Below are 23,783 nucleotides of genomic sequence, written 5' to 3' on the forward strand. Positions count from 1 at the left end.
CCTCACTGCTGCTTTAAATCACATCATTTATCCACAGTGACTCATTAGTAATGATTTCTTAGGAAGTGCTGCTCTCCTGGGCCTGTCTGGGGATGCTGTGGGGGGACCCACCCTGGGGTGTTTGCCAGGGGCTAATTGGACCTGATGCTCCTGGGTTTGCCAAGGGAGAGGCTGAGGTGGCAGGAAGCTGCTCCTGTCCCTCCTGACTAATGGGCCTCATCCCCCTTAACCCTGGTGAGAAATAAATCTCTCCAAAAGCATGCTGCTCTGATGGGTCCCAGAGTCCCTGCAGAAGGCCCTGGACAGGTTGTCAGTCTCCCCTTTCCACTCGTTTGCTCAGGTAGGAGCACGGGGCTGGGGATGGAGATGCTGGCGGCAATGTTCCCGGGTCAAGGGGTCTTCAAGGATGGGGCTGACACTGGTGGGCATTCAGCAGATCTCGTCCTCCCACCTCTCCGTATCACAGCAGTGCCACCCTCCCTATCTCTCCCCTTCCTTCCAGGGCCAGGCGAAGCTTTTCCTCCTCACCGCCCAACACAAAGTTTGGACGCTGCTGATAACGATGATGATGTTGGCCATTTATCTGCCAGCATCCTGGAGGCTGGAGCGTCCCCAACCCTCACCCTGGCCAGACCCCAGCCCGCCCCAGGCTCTGCCCCTGCCTGCTGCTCTTGGCGTTGGTGGTAGGTTGGGTGTTCAGCCCAGCTCTGGGGACACCGTAACTCTGGCAGTGGCAGGATGCGGGAGATGGGGAGCACGGACATCACAGGACTGTGAAATGTTTGTGGTGCTTGCTTGCAGCCTCAATGGGACTACTCTGAAGGCCTTCACCCAAGGGTGCTGATCTCTCCCCAGGGTGGCTTCACATGAGAGCAAGGCTCTTTGCTCCCTCAGTGAAGATAACTGGTTTGGGCAGACCTGGTTCAATGTGTTTCTCCAGCACTGGTGGGACTGGGCTGGCCTGTGCTCTGTGCCTTGGGAGGAGGAGCTGCCCTAACCGCTGCTGCTGGGGTCCAGCTCAGAACTGGCTTGATTTGGCCTCTGAAATCCCGCTCTGTGTGGGCAAACAGTCCAGCTTGGCAGCAGCCTGGGTCCAGAGTTTTGTTTTGAAGTCTCTACTCCCGTTCCTGGCATTGGCTGCACAACTGAAGTTCTGCTTTTTGCTCTGAGCAAACACTGTGTGGGTGCTCAGGAGAGCCGTCATTGTCCCTTCCAGGGCATGGGGAATCGGTGTTACCCACATATTGCAGAGAGGTGACTCGAGGCAAATCCTACTTCTGCCCAAGTCCTTTGGAGACCAGCTCAGCAGAGGTCCTGGAGACCATAACCTCAGACACCCCAGCCCCATGGGCTTGGTCTGACAGACCCGGCTGCCTGACACCTGTGTGCACGTGTGTATTTAAGCAACACATGTGTCTGGTTTTTTTTCTTTGTGTTTGCAAAGCATGTGCAGAAAGTGGACGGTGGAGGGTCTATAGTGTAAGGGTCCGGGTGAAGCGGGTCCTGGCGAGCAGGGCAGAGTGATGGGGGACACCCAGGGCTCGCTGCCCGCAGCCTTGGTGCAGGGCTGGCCCAGGGGAAGGGCAGTCATCTGGTGGCAACAGCATCCCTGGCCAAGGGTATGAATAGCTGGTCTGGTGACGCAGGGAAGCATTGCTGCAGAGGCGAGGTTAATTGTCAGCAGAAATTATGGGGACATTGTTCTTCCAAAGATAACCTGCGAAGGATGAGGCATGAAGCAATTTTTTCCCCTTCAGAGTGAAGGAAAAAGACCTGAAATATTGATGCAGTGTCTTTGTTCTCAGCTTTAGGCTGGCTCTCCCATTTAATTGTTTTTCTCCTTTCCTTGTCAATGGGAACCAAGATGGATTAACTTTTTGTTTCCCCACCATGTCCTCCCGGAGGAGAACCTGAGATAGCTCCTGTAGGGCTGGGCAAATTCTCTTTTTACTTGAACTTCACACAGACATCTCTTTTATTTTTAGCTTAAGCACGAAATCAGGCTTTCAGGAATGAACAAGAAACAGCTGAAAATAATTTGCTGGAAACATCTGCATTGGACAGCAGAGTTCACGGGCTCGTTCAGAGATGAAACCTATTGCTTGCTCCTCTTGTGGGCCCAGAGGTTTTGCAGATTGTCCCCAAGTGATCAGGCAAGTGGCCATCGGTCTGTGTCAGTGGCATGGGACAGATTGCCACCGGTCCGCGTTAGTGGCAGCATCAAATCTGTGCCCATGCAATGAAGGCACTGAGGCTCCTGGGCGTTATCACGGGGACTGGGGATGTTTCTCCTGATGATGAAGCTCTCTGTCCTGCTCTTTCTGTTCACCTAATTTCCTAGGCTATTTTTCCTTTCGTTTGTTGGTTTGTTTGGTTGTTATTGTGGGGTTTTTTTCTTTCTTGTTATTGTTGTTGTTTTTAACAGAGCATCTCTGGCTCTTCCCTCCTCCCAGCCCCCTGCCATTTTTGGCTGGAAACCCTTACTGTCACTGCAAGCCAAGCTCTCTCACACATTGGTGTTCACTTTGGCTGGGGGCTTAATGACCCATGTCTTAGATAAGTACGTGCCAGCAAGCCCAGCTGGGTCCCCCTTCGGGCCTGGGGCATCGAGCTGCTGTCACCCCCCACAGAGCAGCCCCCAGCCCCACAAAGGCAGCCGGTCTCTCCTGGTTGTCAGCTCGGTCCCTGTGGGGATCTCTGAAGGGCGATCTCTGCCATGGCTGGAAAGGCATCACGGGCTGATCTGGTGGGACAGCGGAGCAGAGAAAGTGCTGGAGGACTCTCTCCTTCCTCCAGCCTGGGCTGGGCTTTGAGGGATGTGGGGACTGACATTGCAGGGCAATATGTTGAGCCCTGGATGCTCCTGTCCTCATCCACGAAGTCCTGCTGGGAGAAGAAAGCGCTGGCTCCTTCCACAGCGGGCTGCGCGGTGCCTGGGAGTCTCCTTCATCGTTTTGCAATGGAGCTGAAAGGAGCCTTTTGGGAACCCACCAGCCAGTCTCTCCTTCCTCTCTGCTCCATGCTGAGCAGGAAAGTTGAGTTCACCCTCTTGCCTCCTTCATGCATCCCACGGCACAAAATCAAAGTCTCCATTGTGCCTCTCCTGGTCAGGGACTTTGATTACAGGAAATCACAGAAGAAGGGTCTGCATATAAATAGCCTGGCACAGGCTGACCACATCCTTCTGGGGAGAGGTGAAACACGAGGCTCAGCAGCAGCTAAACAAGCTCCATCCGAGAGATACAGAGCAGCTTTATGATAGCCTGATGCTGGGGAGAGCAGAGAGGTTTTACAGTTCCTTTGCCTGGGTTTTCTTTGCCGAGACCTGGGGAAGCTTTGCTGTGTGACTTGGTATGTGAGCAGTGTCTGAACTGCCGGACAAGTGCCCTGCCCGAGCGCAGGACGTCGGTTCAAGTAAAACCCCTCTGCCCCCCAGCCAGGCCCAGTAGGAGCCAATTTGTGCGCCAAATGTGACCAGCAATGTGTCATCAACTAAAAACTCTGAGTTCTTTCTTATTTATTGCCCAGAATGCTCCTTCAAAGTATTCATTGAAAATCAAAACCAAGATCTTTTTTGGTATCTAAAAGCTGAAGTTTGACTCAGAAAATAACAGGATGTTTAAGCTTTAACAAATGTTCCCCTCTTGCCTGCTTGCTTTTATTTTTAATGCAGTGTCTTGGATAGGCTACCGCAAGAAGACATTTCCTGCAAAATCTTCCACTTGGGCACAGAGAATAGCTTTCTGTTTTTCAGTCAAGCAACAAGTTGTGATCCAGCTCAGGACCTGCAGCTGGCAGAGTCGGTGGCCCAGCCACAGGAATGCTCAGCGCCTGGTGGAGGTGCCGCTGACATCTGCCCCAAGAAAAACCTCAGCTGTGGAGCTGGGGTGATGCCCCAGGTGATGATGAATGTCCTCCCTTGGACATGTTGGGCCGTGAAGTCCGGCTCGTCAGGTTTGAGGCGCAAGCTTCGCATCTTCCTGACCTTACCCCAGGTGCTGGTCAGCAGGTGGGTGTTCACCCCTGGGCAGCACCTCCCCAAAAAGATGTCTCTGCCCAAGCATCCTGGGAGCACAGCAAAGCCTGTGCAGGGCAGTGTGCGCACAGCAGCCTTGCCTGCACACTGGAAGGGGACTTCTGCAAGAATGGGAGGAGAAAAAGAAGAAAAATATGATCAAGTGAAGCCCAGATCCCACACAGCCCTTCCCACGATCCTGCCCCCAGAATGATGTCAGTCCTGCTTGGCTGCTCTGAGGAGAAAGCCAGCTGGATGCACGTCACCCTGAAGATGGGAAAAGAAGAAAATCAACGTAAAATCCCTCTCTCTTCCCCAAGGGGCAGTGCCTGATGGCCACCAAATCAAAGCAGGAGAGAGGGAACGCTGGGTAATGCAGCTGCTCGTGTATATATGTAAAACTTTAGTATTTAGTATATAAATCACAAAATCCAGGCATCCCAGTTATCGGCTCAATCACGTATCTACCTGACCGTTCACCAGTGCACACAGTAACTACAAAGCCAATTTGAATGCTGATAGCCACCCTCCTGGTGAGTAACAAGAACACAACCTAATGCTCAGTTCTGCTTCCTAAGAATTCCCTGGTGCTCTCTAAAAATGTTCGTGTACTTTCTAGAAATTTCAGTGGGCTTTCTGTGGATTTTCAATGGGCTTTCTAGGAATTCAAACTGGAGTCTAGGAATTTTCCCTTTTTGGGAATTTCTTTTTGCTTTCCAGGAATATCATTGTTCTTTCTAGGAATTGCAGAGATCTTTGTAGGGATTATAGACCCGAATTCCAGGGTGCTTTCTGAGCATCACATGAAATGCAAGTAAGTAAAAACTGGGTAATTTGGCACAACCTTGGCTAAAATCACGGCTTTGTCCCTTACTGGGACAACCATAATTTGAAGAAGCAAGGCAGGGGAGGGGGCATACATTTGTCAAGGCTGCTTGTGCCCTTTGTAAGTTATTTAGAGTCTTCCTTTCTTTTCCCAAAGAGCAGCATTCTGCTTCAAATACCAGCCCACAGCTGCCTGGCCATGGAGTAGGGGTGAGAGAACTCCCATGGGTTATGGATGGAGCACTAGTGACTGCTCACCATCTGTCATAACTCAGCTTCCCATCACCTCGCTGTTTCCAAACATTTCATCTACTAAGCTGATAATTTTAGATCTGGCAAGAATATGCAAGGGAGCCTTTTTCTCCCTACCCTCCCCGCCCCGTTCCTTAAATATTTTTTTTAATTGCATAAGAAGAGCAGCCTTAGATCATGAGCCAAAGGAAGGCTGTACCTTGAAATGCACTCACCCACGCTGGTGTTTGAAAGTTAAGGTTTGGCTGGGGAGACCTTATCGCTGTCTACAAGTACCTGAAAGGTGGTTGTAGCATGGAGGGAGTTGGTCTCTTCTCCCAAGTAGCAAGTGATAGGACAAGAGAAAATGGCCTCAAGTTGCACCAGGGGAGGTTTAGATTGGATATTAGGAAAAAATTCTTCCCTGAAAGGGTTGTCGGGCATTGAACAGGCTGCCCAAGGCAGTGGTGGAGTCACCATCCCTGGAGGGGTTTAAAAGGCGTTTAGACGAGGTTCTTAGGGACATGGTTTAGTGCTAGAGTTAGGTTAGGGTATGCTTGGACTTGATGATCCTGAGGGTCTCTTCCAACGGAAATGATTATGAGTCTATGATTGTATGAAATGGTCTCAGTGTAGAGCAGTGCCTCTGAGGTGGCTGGTGAGGTTAGCTTTTGGGTTTTGTAAGGTTATTAAGGATCAAAACCCATGTGTGGGGGGCAGACACAAATCTCCGTGCTTATTTTCGGCTGCCCGCTTTAGGAGCCTTTTGAAGGAAGAAAGGTGGTGCTGTGCTGCATCTGGTTGTGGGACGTGCGGAGGACATGGGTCTTCTTAGGTGTTCACGGTGGAAAACTGCTGCATGGGGTGGCACCAAAACCCCGAGCAGGGCATCACTGGTGGTGTTTTGCTGCGTCTAGCAAACGCTTGCTGGAAAACCTGGTGTTAATGGCAAGAAGTTCACCAAGACTGCTGTTAATTACAAATGGGACAAAGCCTGGATAAGGGGCTGGGCCAATCCTCCTGTTTGTTTTGGTCGGGCTTCCAGGAGGTGACGCCCGATCGGACACCGGCCGTGTGCGCACGGCTGGGCTCGGTGGCCCTCGCCCTGGCCATGTCCAGCCTCAGTCTCGGCAAGGCCCTGCCCTCCCGGGCTGGGGGGCGAGCGGAGCGGCGGCCTCGGCCACGCGCGCTTCTAACCAGAGCGGGAATTGCGCCCAGCGCCTCCATCCCCGCAGAGAGCGCGGTGCCCGGTGGCAGGTGTGGCAGGGGAAGATACCGCAGGGTCAGTGTTACGCTGAAATTAAGAAAATTGTGTAATTGTGCATCTGGAAGCCGCAGGGCTATGGGCAAGCACATGGAGAAGACGGTGTGCAGAGTTTTTAGAAGGCTTCTGGCCTGTTCGGTGTGGGAGGAGGCTACAAAAACGTATGTTAAGACAGTAGATGATTTTTTTTTTTTTTTTTTAAATGAACTTGATCCCAAACTCTCATCAAGTGACGTCAGAGACCGGGAACCGTCAAGAGCGGGAAGCTGCAGCTCCCCACGCCGCCCTCCAGGGGGCGCTACCGCCGGCAGGGTGTGGGGGTGGTGCCCCTCTGTCACGTGACGCGCCGTTCCCCGCCTGGGATTGGCTGGGAGGGATCATGTGCGGGGGGGCCCCGGTTGCCAAGGCGACGGGCGGCGGCGCGGGGCCGGGGGCAGGTAGGCCGCGCCGCCGGGGGCTCCCGGGGTTTTGTCGCTTCCCTCCGGAAGGTTCGGGAGCCGGCAGGGCCGCGTGTTCTCGGCTCTGAGGGGGCGAACGCAGCGCCCCGGCCAGGGTGGGGGTGGGCGAGCTGCGGGCTGCCGTGTGCGGAGCCGGTGTGAGCGCCCCGCGGCCTGGCGAGAACCGCGGCTCGGGGCGACGAGGGCCGGCTGGGAACTTCTTCAGAGGGGCCTTACGGTGGTCGGGGTGTCTTCTTCGTGCGGTATGTTCGTAGGTGAGGTGGCCGGTGGGCTGTGCGGACCCCTGTGCTGCCTGCTAACACCCCCTTTCTCTGCAGTTTTCAAGGTTTACCAGCGATGAGAAGTAGCAGTGATGCTTAGCGATGGGTGATGTTCTAGCGTATGAAGCTGAGTTACTCGGACTAGTGAGAGAGGTTGGTTTTCTCCTTTTTTTTTGTTGCTATTGTTGAAATGAATTAGGCAAGATTTTGTAATGCTTGTTTCCAGAGCTGGGTGTGGTAATTGTGGTCTAAATTCTGGAATTCATCGAATCACAGAATAGTTGGGGTTGGAAGGGACCTTTAAAGGTCATCTAGTCCAACCTCCCTGCGATAAGTTGTTCGTCTGGCCAGATGTTTGCTGCACCCTGAAATCATATTGGCGCCTGTCATGCTCTGTATATTCAAAAGGCTCAGTGTTCATTAAGTGTCAGCAATCTAACAGCAAATCAATCTAGAATTATCTGTTGTTCATTGCAAATTAAGCTTTCATTAAAGGAACAGTTAAGTTGATGAGATCTACAGACAGCTTTGGGGCTCAGGTTCAACCTGCGATAGAGGCGAGATCTTTAAAACATTGTGTAGCTGCCACCTTGTTCCATATGTGTATAAAATCACAGCAGCATATAAAAACCCTAGAGCTGACAAAGCCCAGGCTGAAGTCCTGAGACCACTGCTCTCCGTGGTTTAATGCCTGAGCAGAATTTCCCAGCCAGGCATTCTACCCGACTTAAATCTTTCTGTGGACCTCAGAAAATAAATCTAAAAAGAGATTTAAGTACTTAATCATTACTATACTGCTGTTTATGTTAAGAGTGAAGAAAGTAAACGATTCTTGTTCTCTGTGACAATGTTGGGAACCCAGATCAAGTCTGCAAAATGAAATGTGATGTCTTGCCACTGCAACCAATAACTAAAACTCCTGAGATGGGGGGAGGAGGGAAAAGTTGTGTGCAGTATAGCGACTGTACATCGTGGGAAGAGGAGGCAGGGCTGTTCATCTCTTTTGTCAGAAGAACAGTGCTTGATTAGTTGGTTGTTAATTTGGCTTGCACAGCTTCAGATGAGTGACCTGGCTTAGAATTCAAGCTGTCTGACCACTGCTGTGGGGATGGGAATGACGTGTAAGAATTCTGCCCTCTGAGAACATTATTTGCAAGGAAGGTATTTACTTGTTTCTTCAACCAAGGTATAGCATTAATGGATTTTAGTTCTTTTAGATGCAGGAGGAACTTTAATTGAGAGACAGTATTTTCCTACCACATGAGGTACCAGTTCTTGGTTCGTTGCTGTGTACTCTTTGGCATTTGTGGACCCTGCTACAGAGAAGCTTTAAAGGATTTTGTCAATTCATGGGCCACTTATCGAAGCATTAATAATCTAAAAAAATGTTCTTCCTGTATGTTTTTATCTTGTAGTATTTGGATTTTGCTGAATTTGAAGAAACAGTGAAAGTATTTACAAAGGAATGTAAAATAAAAGGGAAGCCACTACCTAAACCAGCAGGTGTTTCCTCAAGAGATTCAAAAGCTTTGCCTGTTCAGGTAATGCATCATTTACACTTGTTTTGAGTAATACTAAAAGCAGTTATAGGCCACTAACCGCTGTGTGAATTTTTACTGCACTAAGATTATCTGAACTGTCTGAACAGATTCTTGATTATTTGAAGAAGTCTGCTAGCAGTCTTCTTCCAGAGCAGGAACTTTTTTTTTCAGAACTCGAGTCCTTTTGAACCTGAGACAGTAGCTTTGGTTCACACTATTTTAGATTTTTAACTTGCCATTCTTTGGTAAGACTGATTTTCACATACCATAGGCATTTGTTTTTGACTTATGGTAAAGGTGGGTCCCCAGATCAAGATGCTTGAAAATTTAGGCTTTACTTCTTGTCCTGATGGTTGGTTCAGGCTCTCAAAGATATTAAAGATAGGTGGAGAAAGAATATTTAGATGTTCATTGAATGGTGAGAGATTTTGGATACAACTTTTAATTCAAAGCATTCAGATGGCACTTGAATTTCTCATTCACTAACCAACTGTTGATAAAAATGTAGCTCTTCTGTGTTTAGTTTTTCACTGAATGCTTTTCCCCCTTGCAGAAAGATCTGCTTGCAGCATTTGAAAATGGTGAGCAGAAAGTTTTCTTCCAGCTCTGGGAGGAGCATATTTCGTCTTCAGTCCAAGACAATGAACCAGCTGCCCAGAAGCTGGAGTTCTATCTTCACGTACACTTTGCCACCTGCCTCTTAAAACACTCTATGGGAAAGCCTGTAAGTTGAGTTCACAGCTCAAACTTCAAATTGTTTTTATTTGTTTTACTTCATTTGTTTGTCTTTAGTGTGGATAAAGATGGGATGTTTAGTCAGAAGAATTCTTGGAATATGTATCCCGTTTTTGGGTCACAGGCTGCATTTTAGATGAACCAGACCCCTTGTATTGTCAAGTACAGAGGTGAAGCTGGAGGTGTTCTTATCTTGGAGCTACTGAAGTATTTTAACTTAGAAAATGCCAGAATACTGATACTTTCACACCCCTAATTGTAGTCCATATGAGATTCTTAAAACACTTATTTTGCTTCCAGTTTGGACTTAAGCTGTATGTTGAAATATAAACATTTCTGATAAAATGGCAAAACTGAATCTTGACCAGCTCAATATATCATATTGAAAACTATAATTCCAAGCTGTAATAAAATAAAATCTGCATTACATGGAGGTTTTATGATGAAGAGACATTTAAGTAGCCTGGATTCATCCAGATCAGCCAGGGCATAATAGCTCCTGCCTTACACCCGTCAGCTGCTACAGGAGTATTTTGATGCCTTCTGTGTGTTTTCCAGCCTCTAAGGAGCTTTTGGTCTGTTCTGTGTGGGGCTCCTGGTGCTGTGTGAGTGGATCTCACAGTTCTGCACTTATCACTAAAATAAAGCATGTCTGAAGTAGGTGTTTCCTCTCTGCCCTGAGTGTGAAATGGCACTCCGCTTTAGAAATCTAGCCTGAAGTGGGCAGGAATAATTTACATTCAAAAAGCAATTGTTCCTCTCTTCTTTTGTTGCACCTGGATGACCAAAACAACGTTGGTTTAAATTTTCTTTTTTGAGTGGTGAACACAGGATATAATGCTCTCTAGTTAAATAAACATTGCTTTTTAGATAACAAATACTCTGAGCTTTCAAACTTGACATGAATGCATTTAGGTCTCTGCTTGTATTTGCCAGCTTTACAGCGCATTCAGAGTGGTAGTTTTCTAAATAAATATGCTGCTTTATTTCCTAGGACAAAGCTGAATTTGAGGAAAGGATTTCTCATTTTAAGGCGTACCTGGAAACGAAAGGAGCTGCACTGAGCCAGACGACAGAGTTTCTCCCTTTCTATGCTTTGCCTTTTGTTCCGAACCCCATGGTACATCCTTCATTTAAAGAACTTTTCCAGGTAAGTATCTGTATTGCAGAAATGGTAGTTATGATGATTTTTCTCATGGAGTAATAGATACTGAATGATGTTTATTTTGGTAATCACTTTTATTGTTTCCTTTAATAGAAACTGTACAATCATAAAAGAACATGTATTTGATGGAGGAAGGGTTGTGAGAGTGCTATCAATAACAGAGTACCATCTTAAATATCTATTCTATATTCACTTGGGTCCTAAATGGTACACCAGCTTCGTGTCCGTAGATAAGAGTTGCTGCCCCTCCTTCCTTTCCACACAGCCCTGAAGCACACGTGCTTCTGGGAGTTGCTATATGGTAGTTCAAGTCCACTTACTTGTTTTGAGGTTGTTGCCCAACACGTGTAAATGTGTATATGTAGCTGGATTTAAAATATGATAGCTGGGCATAAGGAGGCTGAAGCAGTTTAATTTAATGTGGAAAAGAGAAAGTCAAATTTATAAGTGATCCTTCTGTAGCAGAAAATAGTCAGTGTTGTCTGTGTTCAGAGAAAAGAATGCTGGAGGAGCATAGCTGTGCTTTGTGGTTTGGTGACTCTTGCCATAGGCATTTTCCTGGTTAATTTTTTTGTTAAATATGTTTCAGCCTTTGCCTTTGAATGGCTATTTGAAAGTTCTTAGGCCTGCATGTACAAGGTGAGAGGAGTATAAAAGTTAGTGCTTGAACTTCCAAATAGATCTCATTCGCAGGTGCAGCTTCAATGTGATGATGATCTACAGTTATTCTGTCAGTAGTAAAATGCCTTTACGTTAGCCCTCACATTGGCTGCTTGCTGGGCACCATGCAGGTAGCTGGTTAGGAAATGATGTCCAGAGCTGTGGTTTGACGTTCCGAAGTATTGGTGGCAATACCTGTGGGGAAGGTGCAGCCACCACTTCACCTGCTGACTGTTCCTATGGTACAAAACTGCACCTGAACTTCTTGGTTATGCTGGAAAGAGCTGGTTGTGTGGTTGCACTTATGCTGGATCAAGGTATCGATCTGCATTATCGCCCGTGAATGTGTGTGTATGCAGCTCCCACGTACACATACATACACAAATTTATTTGTAAAAGATGGATGATATTTTGCCCACTGTACTCTGCACTGACGTGGCCTCACCTGGAGCACTGTGTGCAGTTCTGGGTCCCAAAGGATAAAAAAGATACAAAGCCACTGGGGAGTGTCCAGTGGGTGAAGGGTTTGGAGAGGAAGCCATATGAGGAGTGGCTGAAGTCATTTGGTTTGTTCCACCTGGAGAAAAGGAGACTAAGGAGAGACCTCATCGCGGTTACAGCTTCCTCACAAGGGGAGCAGGAGGGGCAGGCTCCGAACTCTTCTCTTTAGGGACCAATGACAGAACGCAAGGGAATAGCAGGAAGATGTGCCAGGGGAGGTTTAGGTTGGACATTCGGAAAAGGTTCTTCACCCAGAAGGTGCTGGACACTGGAACAGGCTCCCCAGGGAGGTGTCACGGCCTCAAGCCTGACAGTGTTCAAGAAGAGACTGGACAATGTCCTCAAACACATGGTGTGAACTGTGGGGTTGTCCTGTGCAGCGACAGGAGTTGGACTCGATGATCCTTGTGGCTCCGTTCCAACTCAGGACATTCTATGATTCTATCCTACCACCAACCAGCTGTGCTGGCTTATCTAACCAGCTGTGGCAGTTATTGCCGTGGGAGGAGATCTTTCAGACTGCAGTGCTGCCACATGCTTTTTGATGTCAAATGAGAACTTAAGTGATACTAGCCCTAGGGCTGGCTTTGGGTGTACCAGCTGATGAGGAGCTCCAGTTTAACGCCAAAAAAAGGCATATACTGCCATTTTCCTATGGGACTGGCTATAAATAATGAGATGTACTGGTTGACCTCAGAGATGGGATATGACCACTCATTTTCAATTATACTTAGCAGCTTTTTTTTTAATGCCTTATCTAAGACGAGGTCCTCAGGTTTATTCATAGTAACCCAGTGTCCAAGCTCTTAGTCCACAGTCACTCATATTTTCTTGTGGGAATTGTACAGCTCATTCCGTATGAGTGTTGAAACACAGATTGTTGTACATTTGAGAAAGAACAGCAGTGAGTCACTAGTCTACTAAGCAGTGTTCTTACGGCATTTTTTTCTCAGGCGTCTGATGCTTTATATAGCTGGAGTTCCTGTCTGTTTGTGTAATACATCTTGAAAAATAATGTATACTACTCTCTGTAGGAGACATGGTTTCTTTTGTGATATACAGCATACTATGGTGCACCACTGTCTGGATACTGAATTGGTAAATGCAGCAAGTAAATTCTCCAGAACGGTGAAATAAGGGCAGATCTGAGCTGTGAGAACAGCTTACAACATGTACATATACAGCAGTAAATTTAGGAAGCTTCTGCTACTTGTTGGAAGATACTCCTTTTTCATCTGTTAGCTAGCTTTTTGTCAAGCAGAAACTAGCTTAACTGAAGGTTTGAAACAGAAGAAATGAGTATTCAGTGAATTTTTACATGCAGTTTGACTCTTTTTCTTAACCATTATTTTCTTGTGCTTATGAGACGCTATGTCAGGGAGAAGACATCATTCCAGTTAGTGGCTGATCGGTTGGTCTGTTTTTCATATGTGAGTTGTTTTTCTCCAAATCCTTATTTTAGAAATGTTGTACCCTGATGACTGATGTCATGTCATGACGTTTGCAATAGTTATTGACGACATTTACAATTCACAGATTTTGTTCGGAGTGAAAGATGACTACAGTGATTACTTTTTGAAAACTGAGCAATGGAAAATTATTAATTCAGTACTCTATTTAATAATTTAAAATTCATCCTCCTGATTTTGTCTTTTTCTCAAGTTGCTTATATTTTAAAGGCACTTCTAATTTAGGGGTAGTTTTTGTATGTTGTTGCATGCAAGGCAACAACATTATGTGATAGTTCTACACTTGAAATAAAGCTACATGATGTTTTTGGAATTCTAGTCTAGGAATATTACTGAACTCTCTTTTAACTTCTGTACACTTGTTTACTAGTGGAAGGTTGCTCTGATCCAAACAGTACTTTCAGCAGAGTGTACATATTTGGCGAACAACTGTCATCATTTGTTTTTCTTTTCAAGGATTCTTGGACATTGGATTTAAGGACAAGATTGGAAAAGTTCCTGTCTCTGACTCTCAAAGCCAGACAGACTCCTCGGCTTCTCACTTTATTTGTATCCTTTTGAGAAAACATTTTGAAGATAATTAGAATTACCATAAAGAAGCAGTAAAACTTATTGGAAGAGTGTGCTGCTAAGATTTATTGCAGTAATGTTGCAGTCTGGTGTTTTTATGGTAGGAAACATTGTTTGTATTCCACATTTAAAAAAACCTTCTGAAAAAGTTATGTGAAGACAATGTATAGATGCAGATGAACCTGCATATTTATCATATGTATAAAGTGTAGGATACCCGAAGGCACCGACCTAATCTGATTGCTTTCTTATAGTTTTTAAAGTTGTTAGTCTTTTAATTAGCCATTTCAGGGACTAGCTGAAAGTTTTCCAGGGCTTTTAAGCATTCCAGAAATTATTGTTTTACTAAATGGCTTGTGCTTCAAACTGTATTGTTTTTCTAACAATATTGTTTAAGCTGTGTTGCCAGGCCTAATTTGCAAACTAACTAGCTAAATGACAAATATTCTTCTCAGTTTTTGGTCAACACAGTTAAAGGCAAGGAGTCTTTGTTTCTGACTTTTTTTCTTGGCTTTTTTTTTTTTTTTTTTTAAAACTGGAGAAGTTGAAAGTCCTTTTCCTGCTATATCTTACTTTATTCTAAAGCAGCATGTTGCCATGGTGGTATTGAATGATGAGCTGGAAATTACATTTCTTCTGTTCCATTCCTGCCCATTTGCCAGGATGAGTGATCAAGACACTGCTTTCACTCCCATGTTATGGATCTCTGCGTGGGAGTCTGGTGTAGAACAGTTGAAGGAAAGCTTTTCCCTGCTTATTTCTCTTTATCAAGTAGTGGACTGGATCTTAGTTGAGCTCTGAATGTTTCTTAGGTAGAAAACAGCACTTGCCCTAAAACACTTGCATATGTTGATTTTATATAAAATCGGTGGTTTGACTTTTGATTTTTGTGTTAATACATTTAGACTGGAGTTACTGTATCTTAAATTTCAGACCTGGATCTAGTATCTTTAAAGGTCAGCAAACAGTCTCAAGTCTCCATGCAACATTGTACATTGTGCACTTATGAGATTTTTATGTATTTATTATTGATTCATTTATTCTTGCTCTCCTGTGAAGCATCAGGCTTGGGACAGTAGGAATATTTGGCTTGGTTGGGTTTGCCAGTGGTTGAATTTCCCATTTTGTGTCTCTGGGACAGACATGTACTGAAAGGATGCACGTTTTCCTGAACTGTTCCTACTCATACGACAGAAGGAGAATGGACAGTGCAACAAAGGTAAATGCTGAGATGTGGTAAGAATATTCTATAAGATGATTAGGGGCTTTAATAGTAGTGGAAAGTACGCCTGCAGTGACAGGGAAACGAGTGATGCGTGGCAAAAAGTCCTTTGAAATCCAGACCCCTGTCTTGATGACAGTTATTGCTAGCATGCTTGAGGTCGGGGTTGAACACAGGCATATACTAGAAATGCGAGAGGCTTAGTAGTAGGATTCATATTTTAAGTCTATTCTGTCCTAAAATATGGTAGAAACAAGTGGAGAACTCTGTACAAAGTGCATACCAACTCTCTGGTTTTAGTTATGATGAAAGTAAGTTTCCTCAGATTCCTTTCCCGTACCTGCTTATGCCTGTCTGTATCTTCCGGATTTAGAATCTCATTCAGTTATTCTGATGGCTGTCTGATGATCTTAGACGAAGTTGATTTTTGTTCTTATTCACTCATTCTGTTTAAACTCCTAAAATAGTATGTGTATTGATATCTCCTGAATGAGAATGTGTTAACTGAAGTACGACTCTCTGATGTGTTGTGCTTTTAGGTAAGCTGTTCATACACACTGAAGTGTGTGACTTGAGACCCTTTAAAAAATAATGATTTCGGCCCTGAATCCTGTTAGATGCTGATGAGGCTCGAAATACCTGCCTTATAAAAATCAGTTAAATAAATAGAACTTAGGTTCCCAACTAACTTGCATTCATTTTTTCACTTTCTGTGTTCACTTTATTGGTAGGGGTTTGTATGAGCCACACTGGGTTCCTAAAATGACTTTTCCTCTTGAGCTATTTTAATCTGTAGTTTTACACTGAGGGTTTACTATTTGTAGATCGAATTAAAGAGAAAGTTGGGCTCATCTCCTAGTGCGAGTTCTAGGTGTTTTATTTGTTGTCTTGTGCTTTGTGTTGCATTAGACTTTCATTGAATAATAAAAATATCTTTGTTGCTCTTTATTTTCCAAAAGTTACTCTTCTTCCTTGTGAATGTCCTGAAGGGAATAATTCCATACTCTGATTAAAAAGAAATAACTACATGATTGGGCCTGAATTATTTTGGGACCAATTATTTTTTTTAATTTGGGTAGGTTCTGTGCTTCGTACAAGTACAGGGACTGTCATGGTATTGAATCCATGCAGGTCAACCTGAATTTGTAGATCTGTTATGTGCTTTGGAGGGTGATTCAGTTCGGATTTTTCATAAAGGTTACTTGAAGCCTGTTTCATATGTGAGTTTTGGATATGAGAGGCTATTTTTTTTCAGATCACATGAGATCCACAGTACATACTTGCAGTTGGAGAATGTTTACTTGATCAGTGAAGGAGAAAAGCAAAGAAAATTAATAGGCAACACATGAATGAAGAGCAGTATGGCAAAGAGTCCTGAAAACAGCCTTTGGTAAATAGTTGCCAGTCATTAGTTTGGCACACTGAAGCACTTCCAGCTTGGGTGGGGTGGTGCGTGTGCTCTTGAGGGTGGAAGTGTGTTCAGCTACTGTGCCCTTCACTGCCTCGTCACAAATGTGTGGATGAGTTTGTGGCCATTCTTACAGGGTTTTGGGGAAGGGGAGAGCGGGGGACATGTGTCAGGCTGCTGCACAAGAGAAGGTAAAGTGTGACCCACCTGTCTGTCAAGAATTGCTATAGTCTGAAAAAAATTAATGCGGAAAGATGTCAGTTTAGAATACAGATGGCAGTTTTTATGGAAATGAGGTAATCAAGAAGGAGACAAGGCAACTACTGCCTCTCCTAAGAGGAAGGTTTCAGTGTCACCTGAGGAGCCCTGGTGTCTGACAGCGGCTCCTGGGACCTGCAGCTCCTCTGCTGAGAGCTCTGCTGCGTTGTGTGCAGGAGCTCAACCTGGCCAGTCAGTGCTTCTCGTGGGCTGAGATCAGAGAGACAGACAGAGCACAAGTTCAGGGAGTGTGTCTGAGGTGTAGGTGAGTTCTTGTAAGCAGTAATGACCAATCTGTAACCTAGAGGCTTATTGTGGAATTACGTACATACATGTAACTCCTTGGCTGCTCATAGGAACTGGACTCAAAGCATTAAAAAGGCTTGACAAGGACATACATGAGGGGAGACCTTATTGCTGTCTACAACTACCTGAAAGGAGATTGTAGCATGGAGGATATCGGTCTCTTCTCCTAAGTAGTGAGTGACAGGACAAGAAGAAATGGCCTCAAGTTGTGCCAGAGGAGGTTTAGATTGGATATTGGAAAAAAATTCTTCCCGGAAAGGGTTGTCGGGCATTGGAACAGGCTGCCCAGGGCAGTGGTGGAGTCACCATCCCTGAAGGGGTTTAAAAGGCGTTTAGACGAGGTTCATGGTTTAGTGCCAGAGTTATATCGTGGTTTGGATTTGATGATATTGAGGGCTTCTTCGAACCAAAATTATTCTATGAAAGAGGATAAAGGTTTCCCCAAAGATCTTGGGCAAAGTCTGTTCAAAACCAGGAACAGGAATTAGTTTTTCTAGTTTCCAGCTTTGCATTTTAGCTACTTTGTTTTTCTTCCCTTTGGGTCTATTTGGAATGCTCTACTCCAACCCCCCCAAAATCTAAATCTGTGAAAACAAAACCTTATTTCATCTGAAACTCTGTAGTCAGGCTGATTCCTGCCCATTGTTTAACAGAAAATCCTATGGTAAATATTCAGCCTATTTGCAGGTGGGCACGATGCCATTTTCACGAGCAATACTGGCTTCTCAGCAAACTAATTGAAAACATCATGTTCTAGCAAAATGCATAAACATCAGCAGTAACAATAGATTTACTGTGCCTTCCTTCATGGTTTTGTCCAGTCATGAAGATGTGCTCTGCGGTACCCAGCTCCAGATTCTGTGCCTGACTTCCATGTAGGATGCTAATTTGGCTGGGTCCGAGAGGGGGATAGATGATACAGATTTTGGTGTGTAGTTTGCTTCTTTCATCTCTGAAGTAACTGAACCTGAAGAAACAAAATATATCCGGAGTGTAACTTTTTAAAAATTTAGACATAAATTAAAGAAAAATTTGGATTATTTTCAGAAACTGAAGGTACTGAAAGTGAGTAATATAGCTTACCATCAAAGAGTGAATGCTGGAATCACCTGAAAAAATTGGTATAGAAGTAAAAAATTCACTGCAACTTTGAAGAATTCAATGAATATTTTAATAGCAGATGAGAAACTGGATAACTTGAATGTTGTTTGTTTGTTTGTTTCTGTTGTACCATTTTCCTTAAAAGATACAAGACTTTGTATTTACTTTAAAATAAGCAAAGCACTACATAACCCAAATATCAGCGGTGTATTTCTATAAATTAACTGGAGAAAATACACACCCTCACAACATGATCTAACAAACACTGGCATGAATCTCTGGGTACCGTCATTCTGCTGTTTTGTTGTTTTATCTTTGAAGTGGCAGCTTGATCTTTCCAGTTGCTCGGTGTGATAATGTTTTTTAGCCACTGTTACTTTAGTGAATGTAGAAGATAGTGCATGGATCTCATCTGCAGGGAGCAAGCTCAGTTAACCAAGTTCTGAGCTGCGTTTTGTCAGATATTCTTCCGATTTGATGCCCACAGCCTTGTTTTGTCTCTGATAGCACAGAACTTCTTGTATTAACAGACCTTTAAAACAGTATCTTCCTCACAAATGTATTCAGTGATGTTTACTGTCTAATAGTTGTAGTGCTGCTGTAACAATGAAGCAATTGTTACTTTGGGCAATTAAGGCAAAATAAATACTTGTAGCTGCTGTGATTCAGTGAAATCATGCTAGTAGTGTGGAATTATCCTTGCAGTGAAATTCCACCCCTTGGATAAAAGTAGAAGCAGTTGAAGTTGTCCCTTCAGAACAGTAAAAATGCGTGTGGGTTCTTCTGTCCTTTGGGTTGAAAAGGTGATGTTATTTCTTTTTTTATTATTCTCTTGACAGAAACGTTGCAACATCTTCATCAGCAGTTAGTGGAATCTGAGCACAGGGCCATGACCTACCTGAAACGATTTAACAAAATGCAGGCGGACTACCATAATCTCATTGGGGTCACTGCAGAGCTGGTGGATTCCTTGGAGGCCACAGTCAGTGGGAAGATGGTAAGAGATGACTCAAGTGTGTACTTGTTTCCCCACCCCTCAGATAATGGAGAGAGAATGCCACTACAATGTGAATTAAACCTTGTAGTGATGAGCATTTCTGTAAGTACTGTGTCTCTTTGCTAATGAAACACAGCACTTGGAATGAGAGATTCTTCCGTTGCCCTGTGTACAAGGATAAAGGTAGCACAGAGGTGGGTTGAATTGTACTGGCTCAAAAATCTTGAAGACACCATCACCACCTCACAAGACATCTCGTATCTCTTGTGAGGGTCCCCTTTTGAGCTTTGGGATCAGCAGAGATTAGAGGACATTTCTGTGATTACTGACTGCAATCCAGCACACCAGAGGTGTTTGTATATTTAAAACTGCTGCCAGGTCTGTTTTAAGTTACACTGTAGTGGAAACAGTCTTCTCATCCAAAATTTTGGTGGGGAAAAGCTTTGCTCTTTGTTCTACCAAGCTGAACTTTTTAATTTAGCTGGCAAAGGGACCTCAGGTAGCAGTGAATGAGTTATTTGCTGTGTGAAACGGGCTACGTGTGTGTGATTCTATGATTCTATGAAATGGGCTACACGCATGTGACTGGAGAAGCTACAACTTTCTTATGGGTATTTTTTTTTTACACAAAGATGACTTTATGCTTTGTCTTTTGTGGCCTCTTCTCTGCGAGGATGCCTCTGTACTGTATCTTCTGTACAACCTGAAGATGATTCTTATGGCAGATATTAGTGGCCTCCAGATGCTTTTAGAGGAGCTGTGAGTTGTTAGCAGGGAGAATGACCTGGGAGTTCCTGTGCTGCCTGCTGAAAAGTCAGTAGGTACCTTGCTCCTGCCATCAGCAGGAACATCTTGTTGTTTGTTACTCTGCATCGGGGATCACTGCCTGCTGACATCATTACTGCAGGGGAGAACTTGCCTGTAGGTGTGGATTTTGCTTTACAGCAGATTAGGAAAGGTATCTGCTCACATGAGCTTTGATAACAATAAGAAACACGTAGTCATTTATTTGCTGCCTCCCATTTCACACGTCATTGCTCTCCAAGGTGATATCCTCTTACCCTCTGTGGTGAAGGAACCAGGCACCTGTTATCTGTTCTTGCAGATGCTTGTTTAATTTTCCTTGTAAGCATTGTCCTGGACAGTCATTTGATCCTTCCCAAGTGTGTCCAGCTGAGGGCGCTTTTTCATTATGCATCTGGGTTACTGATAAAATCAAGTTGAAGTTACAGCATTCAGAATTTGAAGAGTTTTGTTGTCTTGCTATAGGTCTGAGAATATCAGAAGTGTCCCCTTTCTCGTTGCTATAATCTGTCTTCTCACCTCTGTTCTGGGGAAGCTAATTGTTCTGAAATTTGGCAGTTTTACTGTGGTGTAGATTTCCCAAAACAAAAAACCTAAACCCACTGAGATGTTTTGCATTGAAACGTTATGTCCTGTACTGTATAATTCATATTTATTCTCTCTGCTGTACAAGAGAGTTGTGTAAATTCTGCTCTTTAGCTAGACGACACGTCAGCAAATCATTGCGTAAGGCTAAAGCATAAAACCACTTCATACTTACTATTGGAGAACTTACCTTTTGATTGAGGAAAATCTGTGTGGAAACACAGGTGACAAATTCCATTTTTCTTCTAGACTCTCTGAAAGTGTTTAGTGTTTGTTTTGTGAATAGCATAACTGTTCCCAGATGTAGAGATTTTATGGTTTTTAAATTTCTGAACAGAACTGTAGTTACAGTATATACCTTGTGCTTGTGCTGATGAGTCTCAGATGTGTAATTTCTTTTTTTACATCTTAAAAAACCAAAACAAAACCAAATAACAACATCAAAAAAAGAACTTTACTGTAGAAACACTTCTCTGGTAGAAAGTGTAACTTCTATTTAATCGCGTTCTTTCTTCTTATGTTTCCTAATTTTTAGATCACACCAGAGTATCTTCAAAGTGTTTGTGTTCGCTTGTTCAGCAATCAGATGAGACAAAGTGTAGCACACAGTATTGACTTCACAAGGCCTGGAACTGTAAGTATTAATGTTCAGGATTTTTTACATAACTTTCTCAAAAGACAATACCACTTAAGCTGTATATTGAACAAGGAATGTGAGATAGTAAAAGCAAAACATAGTGTATCCAAACTTGTATAAGAATATGGCGATACATAAGGTTTTGTTGATCTCAAATACTGGTGAATAAGTTATGCAGTCATAGCTGCAGAAGTATGATTAATTCTGTTGTTATGATAACAGTAAGCTGTGTATCTGTTAAAATGCTAACTGGATGTTTTAAAAGAAACCCAAACCCTAAAACTAATGTACTGAGTGTGGTTTGATGGCACATCTTAGCCAATTTAATTTAGCTGAATGGTGTTGCTTTGTTCCTTTCTGCTGTCAGTGATACTCCTATAGCCCTACAGTGAATTGCCTTAGCCATCAGACAGGATCACGAGAACAAACAGGGAAAAGAGGAGGAAGAGAAGCCTTTTTTGTAAGAGTTAGTTGTTAGATGACAGACCTAAGCCACCTTGTTGGTGTACATGATGGACTTTAACACCTCATATCTTAGGATCTTTGTTCTTATTGATAAGCAGCTCAGGATGCCCTGGGATTTTTTCTTCTCACTCCACCAGCCTCCTGTTCCTTTTCAGATGGCTGCCATGCCCATTAATGTTCTGCTCAATCTCTTCTGCCAAAATGGAGAGGGAGTGTTTTGGGTTTTTTCAGCATCAGAAACAGCTTAGGATAGTTTCTAGTGTCTGTGAAATTGTGCCTGTGAAATTTTGTAGGACTTAATGATGGTGTAAGAGATCTTCAGTGGTACAACCTTTTTTAATACCTAGCTTGTTCTAGTTTTTCAAATAAGTGTTAACAGTAAAATGCATTAAAACATTTTACTATTTAAAATATAGTGTGCCACCACTTTACAAAGACAAGCCGAAGTCATGAACTATGCTTATTATTTTTGCCATGACAGACATTCATGTGTACTTAACTTTGTAGTAGGAGAGCTTTGTGAAGTGTTAAAGGAAAAGCAGAAGAAAATAAGATTCTTGCTCCTTATTCTAGCCAAAGTTTTTCATAACGATGACACTACGGGTACATCTTGTTCCTCTTGGAAATCTGTTACAGAATGATGAAGAGATAACAAAAATGCTCCTTTTTTTTTTTTTCCTATGTGCTAATATTTTCAGAGATAGATATTATTCCTTCTTGCTCTTCAAGCTGTTCTAAATGGCCTCATTTCCCTGGTAGTGGTCAGAAATCCTTTACCCGACTAGCCATGGATTTAGGAGGTGCACTCTTAGCAGCTTTTGCCAGCTGTGTATCCCAGAGTTTCAGGAAGGAACTGTTTGTCTGCTACCTCAACATGAGGGGCCGCCTGGAACTCTTCTCTCCTCAGTTTTACACCATGTCCGTGGTGCATGGTTATGCCATCTCCCACCCCATATTGTAGGCCCCCCCTTTTTATTCTAACCAACAATTTTCAGTGGTCTTCCCTTTTTCCCTGCCAATGGCTTTCTGAGAATAGGCTTTATATACCCCAAAAGTCTTCTGCAGTTTTGCCATCTGTGTGTCTCCCAGCTCCCCTTCCGTGCACTGAGACCATCCATTCTGCACAGCCACGTCCCCTCTTCTGTCTGTTCCTGCTCTCCGCTTGCATCAAGGCTTCTCTTTTTCTCCTGGACATTCAAGGTGCTCCACTTGCCCAGGGTTTCACTCCTATTGTTTCTTTTCTTTTATAAGTTGATCCTCTGATCTCTTGAACCTTTTTGGGAAGGAGACAGAGGGAAGAGTGTCAGCCTTGTGCAAGGTGCTGATTTGTTTCTTTATCCACCCTGGAGAGAACACAGAAGTGATTGAAGCTGTGTCTTCACTGATAAAAGCAGGTGTATTATTGCTAGGCTGCATATGTCTTTCTGCATCCCCATTGCATATGCTACTTTAGCAGAAACACCTGTCCTTGTATGGTTTAGCCTTTCAGGTATAGGCATCTGTTTCCTTCTCTATGGAAAAAAAAGAGACTTTAAAGAGTTTTAAGAACAATGAGGGATCATTGAAGATGTGGGTAAGCAGCAGTATATAAGCAGAGTATTTCACCCAGAATCTCTGCCACTGGAGGTTTTTAAGAACAAGGTAGACCAACAGTTACCATTTACCAGGGATGGCTGATGCTTTGGCTGCAGGTTAGGTGACCACTCAAAATCTCTTGCAGCCATACTTTCTGTGCTTCCTTCTACTGAAAGATGCTCAACTGTGGAATTATTGTTCATCTTATGCATTGTGTTTGTTTACTCTTGTGTCTCTAAAAGCATTTCTGTTCCAGAAGCACATTTGCCACTATATTTATGCCACTATAGCCATTTTAGCACAGTTTCCAGCTAGGTAGATAGGTCAGAGAAAGAGGATTTGGTGGTGGTGGATTTTTTTTTTCTCTCTTGGAAGTAAATTTTTGCCTCTCTTCTGTCCCAAATTAGCCGGGTTAAGCTGAGTAAAGCTGTGTTCTTCTGACACAGTTGTATCTATTTTTATATGAGGTTTTACTAGCATAACTATTTCTGTGTGAATTTATGGCTCCTTTACCCACACTATTTGAGGTAGTTGCTGTGTTAGCAAAGTTCTCTAGCAAAGGACCAGGACAGTTATAGCAGTCATTCTGTTTAGATCAAGGGTTTCTCAACTGGTTTAGGTCACTCCGTGACAGTGAGGTTATAGTAGCTACCGTGGTTGAAATCCAATGTTGTTTCTATAAGCAGACCCACACACTCAGGCTGTCTGAGGCATTAGCCAAGTTTTGGAGA

The 23,783-nt window shown here is 43.9% G+C and overlaps 1 protein-coding gene across 3 annotated transcripts in view; it reads left to right on the top strand.

Annotated features, from left to right (window-relative positions):
• Positions 1-6,747: 6,747 nt before the first annotated feature.
• The window catches only part of ARMC9 (armadillo repeat containing 9), a 64,661-nt gene continuing 47,625 nt past the window's right edge, over positions 6,748-23,783 (top strand). For 2 of the 3 annotated variants that reach the window (XM_065639797.1, XM_065639799.1), the window contains exons 1-9: positions 6,778-6,823; positions 7,111-7,206; positions 8,469-8,594; positions 9,148-9,318; positions 10,324-10,479; positions 13,581-13,673; positions 14,889-14,913; positions 18,829-18,986; positions 20,911-21,009. In XM_065639797.1, coding sequence (XP_065495869.1) covers positions 7,156-7,206; positions 8,469-8,594; positions 9,148-9,318; positions 10,324-10,479; positions 13,581-13,673; positions 14,889-14,913; positions 18,829-18,986; positions 20,911-21,009 — 879 coding nt within the window. In that variant the 5' untranslated portion in view covers positions 6,778-6,823; positions 7,111-7,155. The other variant, XM_065639798.1, reaches the window with a different exon arrangement.

Source organism: Caloenas nicobarica, chromosome 8 (assembly GCF_036013445.1).
Source record: "Caloenas nicobarica isolate bCalNic1 chromosome 8, bCalNic1.hap1, whole genome shotgun sequence".
Taxonomy (NCBI): Eukaryota; Metazoa; Chordata; class Aves; order Columbiformes; family Columbidae; genus Caloenas; species Caloenas nicobarica.